Here is a 5,404-nt window from a genome sequence, read left to right as displayed (position 1 = left end):
AAAGAATAAACATCGATATCGACTTAATATTTAAAAAATTTCAGTGAAAGTTTTATTTTAAAGTGTATTTGAGTTATCACCTGTTAACATAATTATTTTTAATTAGACGTAAATTTAATGATACAAAAAATTTTGTAATAATCTTTCTTTTATCAATTTCCTAATATAAAAAGATTACAAAAATTTTAATATAGGGGAGTTTATAACTAAAATCTAATGTAAACATTTAATTTGTCAATATTTAATTTGTCAATCTAAAATAGAAATTCAAACGATGAAAATTCTACAAAATGATAGAATAACCTATTTATATCAATATACAAAAAATATTCAAATTTACATGCGACAAATAGAAACAACCAATTAAACTGTTAAAAAAACATAAAATTAGTAGTCAAAAATGAAAATAATTGCAACGAAGCAAAGATTTGATTACGTACTGCCAATTTATAATCAAGCGACACGGTAGAGCAGCGCGATGCCAAGTATATAAATAAAAGATCGATCGTGTTACGTGAACATTACTATATAAATGTTGTGGCGCTACTACGTTCATCCAGAATTTGTGATTTATGTCAATAAGTTTTTATTATAATATCTCAGAAATTGTCATAAAATATCTAATGGTAATTTTATCACATAATATTGCAAGCTTTTAATGAGTTTGATTAAAATCGATATATTTAAGATTTCAGGTCTCTTATGCGAAAAAAATCATTGCTTTATTTTGCAAGTATCGGACTTGTATGTACAGCCAGGGCCTAAAAGCTTGCAATACTTTTTTTAAATGGATTTTGGAATGCTGTCTGATTACTGAGGTATTACTTGATTATTACTTATGGATCCATAAGTAAAATTAATCGCTCCGTGAACAGGTAGTATTTCAAAACTCATTGAAAAAAAAATGTGTTGTAACCTTTTAGCCTGATTGTACATACATACATACGAGGTAAAGTTAGATTGTCATTCAAGAGGCTTTTGCAATTTTATAATGACATACATATTTGAAATTTGCAATAAGAAAATTACAAATCTGAATATTAACGCTATATCTACAGCAAAGATATTTGTTAACGTGAATATGTTTAAAAAATACAGTTTTCGACATAGTAAAAATATAATTATGGACATTATATTATACATATATTTAGATGGTACGTACCAAGGGCGTACAATGTGTATTAATAAGTGAATTAAATATAGATAAACGCGTAATTAGCCTTGAAATGTTAAAAATGCATTCGTATTCTTTGCAAGAGCAAATAAAATACAATGTATTTGTAAAAAGTGATACATACGTATATACGGTAAAGTTGCCGGCTCTTAAATCGCACTACCTTGCTTAACAATTCAATTATTATATTTATATACTTTCTTACGGATTATTTAAGAACTACGTGATACTGTAATGTTACTCTGTTATATATTCGTGATATGCAACAGGAGTGTTGTTATTTACATAAATAAAAAATCATAATAGCGTTGCTATTTTCAACATACCTATATCATAGCAGAAATACAGAAAATATAAGTTAAATAGCCTAAGTCTTGATTAGAATATTATTAAACCAATAGTTTCCTAAATTGCACCATAATATAATTTCCTAAATTGCGGCACAATCTAATTTCTTAAATTGCATATTACCTAATATTTTTCTATTTCTTACATTTTTATTCCATTCATTATATTGTAAATCTACGAAGTATTTATTTTGTTTCACATATAAATTCCTTAAATTACTTTTTAAAATTATCATATGTTTCAGAAATTATGAAAAATATTCTTAAGTTTTTAACAGCATAATAAAATACAATATTTTTTCCTTTTCTTATATAATTTTTAAATTTTTTGCATTATCATAATGTTTTAAATGAAGACTATTGGTATAGTGCGATTTTTTTTGGACAACGAATTTCCTCGTTGCCAAAATTGCATCATAAAAATTGCATGATGAAATCCTCATTATAAACATTATAATAACGCAAAAAAATTATGAAAAAATTACGTAAAAAAGGGAAAAGATTACAGTTTATTGTGCTGTAAAAAAACTAAAGAATACTCTTCATAATTTCTGTGTTATGAACTTTTAAATAAATGGTACTATTTCGCGGCAATCTTACCGTACGTATTTATAAAAGTATATATATACATACAATAAAATTTATAAAATTAAAGAAGAAAGCAATATTCACTAATTTCTACAAAAAAAAGAAGTAAAATCCTATTAAAAAAACTTTAAGGATAAAAAAGGGCATGCCAAATACATAAATGCATCCAAAGAATATAGTGAAAATTAGAGAAACTTATCTTCACTCAAACATTAACTGTTCTCAAAAATAAGTATGAGATTAATACGATTAGCTAAGTATATTATTACAAAAAAATAATCTTGAAAACCTATTAAATCATATAAAAACCTATTGAAAAATTATTTGTAAAAAAGGATATATAGTAGTGCAATTGTATACAAAAAACGTTTAATGTATTTAAAAGTATGTGCTGTTAAAGTTTAACATACTTATTGCAAATTATTGCTTTTTATGCAAATTTTAAGTTGCACAAAATGGGTAGTGATTAAAATAATTAACAAAATTATTGCAAAGCAAAAACATGGCATATTATATTAATTACAACTTTGTAAACATAATATCAACTAATGTATTGTCTTAGATACAATAGAGATATAATAGAAATATAATGATACCTTTTTTCTTTAATGTTTCGTTAGTTAACATTCTATCACTTTTCATATTTTATAACAGGTATTAAAATATTATATTTTTTAACTCATATAAAGTTAAAATAAATTTCATAAAAAAAGTTAATACACATTAAATAAATATGACAACGAGAGTGAAAGAACGGGTTAGCAAAAGAGAGAGAGAAAGAACAAAGTATAAGCTAAAAAAATTTTTTTTAAATTAATTTTAATCAAAGGATAATAAAAAACAAAATTAAATAAATATAGAAATATAAATGAAGACTTTTAATCTTAAACAATAAAATAAATATTCAGATACGACTAATGAAAATTAAACAATATAAAAGCGGAGAATTAGGAGATGAAAATAATACTCCATTGAGTACAAGTCACTTGCAGATTGGCAGAAATCAATACACTAAATAAGAAACGAAAAACAAAGCTCAGAAACATTGATTCACAATTTTAAGATTAAATACGAAAGTTATAATATATATTAAATACATGTTGTTCCTCTGAGTATAAAATCGTGTCTGTTCGTCGTTTAAAATTAAATGTTATGGAGGATTTTTTGTTATTATATATATTCGCTAAGGAAAACTCCAAAATGAGTCGAAACGTTCGATAAAATAAATATAGATAACCATCAACACCTGAATTGATAATAAATTATGTACAATACGAAAATAAATTAAGTGAAACAAACCTCAATTGAGATAACGCAAATAAATAAAATAATGCCTTGTTGAGCCTGATACTGTATGTATCTATGTGTGGGGAATATAAATTATTCAATTAAATAATATATTTTAATCCAAACTTCGGATCCTTTTCACCATCAATATAAACTAAAGTTAGTCAAATATATTAATTTAACGAAATCATTATAATTCCTAATATAATGATCTTCGATAATATGCAAGAAATCGAGATGTTAACTATTCGAACATTGTAAATCATCTGTTGATAATATTTTATCTGTGCTTGGTGGAAATTTAAAGACTATTCCTCTACTTCTCGTCATGCTCTCTCCGTGTTGCCTACAAATAAATCCGCCCCCGCGTCTGCTGATGAAATGACGACGAGCAATAGTAGGTGGGGACGAATAAAATTTCTGCGGAGGTACGTCGACTTAGCCGATAAAATCCTCGTTGGAGCGTCTGCCCGCCAATCCCGTGCGCGTCTGATAGTTACGTCCAACACGCGTCTCGGCTCGCCATTGGCTACAAACCCGCCCAGGGGTTGGTATCGATCATCCCTCATACAAACCCAACGCTTTTCATATATAAAGCGGCTTCCCCAGGGACATCGTCAATAGTTCAAATCCGCGTATTCTCCGTACGGACACTTTTGTTTGGACAATCGATTAATTGTAGGTGGATTAATCGAGGTAAAAAAATTAACGCAAAATTTGTCACCAATCAGCATGTTATGAAAGGATTCCGAATTTTCTAAAAAAAGAAATTAAAGATATAGGAAAGAAGTTGAGTCACGTTTAATGATTGTTAGTTAATACACTACGTGAGATATAATTTGCGGGAATACCAACGACGAATGAGTTCGTGAAAACGTGCATTATGGCGAATCATCATCCCTCGTACGACTTTGAAGACAGAAGTCAAAGGATTCGCCATCGAGTCGGCACTGCGTCAAGACCTGCAGATTCCACTGTGGCTTGTACAAGGTATTATTTCTCTCATTTTCTCTTTTAATTGGTTAACATGTTGAATTTAAGAAATTCCAATCTTTATTCAACATATATAAATAACTACCTTTTATATAATTACGCATAACAAAGTGTAATGTTCTATTTATTCTACAATAAAATAATTTTTGGTTAAAAATGGATTAATCAGAACTTTCTGGTTAAATTTAGAATTTTATTCGAAGTAAACAGAATTCTAGCTGATGCAATACTTCCAGAAAAATTTATTAGAATTTTTATTTTTATCAGAATAATTGTAGCAATCAGAATTCTAATAGATTTAATTAGAAAATTCTGATTCGTTTATTTTACACCAGAATTACTATTTAATCCAATCAAACCGTTTTTCTCTCATAAATTCAATACTTCCAAGGAAGATATGATTATAATACCAATCGATTGCCTAAATGATATCTTTTACAGAATGTTACAAAAAGACTTATAAATTGAATTGTTATGTAAAAAGTTGAACATGTGGTAATAAGCGTGATAACCCAAATATTAATTTACAATTTCCAATGTTCATTTCGGTATAGGAAAGAGTTCCAAATGCGTATCACTTAAGCTATTTTTTATTATACTTTCCATTTGGTATTGATTTGAGCGCAAATAAATGTTGGAAATTGTAGGTTAATATTTGGATTATCTGCCTTAAAAGTATTGAATTTATGAATGAAAATAACTAAAAATACAAGAATAATAAAAGAAGTCATTGATTTATTATTTTTACGTTTCTAATTTTAACAATTATCGTCAAAAACCAAATACTTATTCTTTATTAAATACAATTACAATAATGAAATGTCAAGATATCAAAGTAAAACTCTTAAACTTATTTCGACAATTAACATTTATACTCATATCAATTATCAGTTTTATTATTGTCAATTATCAGCCTTATCTTGTGACGATATGATCTACGAAATTTAATAAGTATATAGATAAATATTATATGGTAAATATTATAAAAATATCAGTTTAATAATTATAATAATTG

General features: G+C 26.7%; 1 protein-coding gene across 1 annotated transcript in view; it reads left to right on the top strand.

Annotated features, from left to right (window-relative positions):
* The first annotated feature begins 4,163 nt into the window (after positions 1–4,163).
* LOC108750955 overlaps positions 4,164–5,404 on the top strand; it is a 38,489-nt gene continuing 37,248 nt past the window's right edge. The window contains exon 1 of the mRNA XM_018490836.1: positions 4,164–4,386. Coding sequence (XP_018346338.1) covers positions 4,280–4,386 — 107 coding nt within the window. The 5' untranslated portion in view covers positions 4,164–4,279. The remainder of the gene's footprint in view (positions 4,387–5,404) is intronic.

Source organism: Trachymyrmex septentrionalis, unplaced genomic scaffold (genome assembly GCF_001594115.1).
Source record: "Trachymyrmex septentrionalis isolate Tsep2-gDNA-1 unplaced genomic scaffold, Tsep1.0 scaffold4, whole genome shotgun sequence".
NCBI lineage: Eukaryota > Metazoa > Arthropoda > Insecta > Hymenoptera > Formicidae > Trachymyrmex > Trachymyrmex septentrionalis.
The sequence above is the reverse complement of the archived record's forward strand: the minus strand, read 5'-3'. Positions and strand labels throughout refer to the sequence as shown.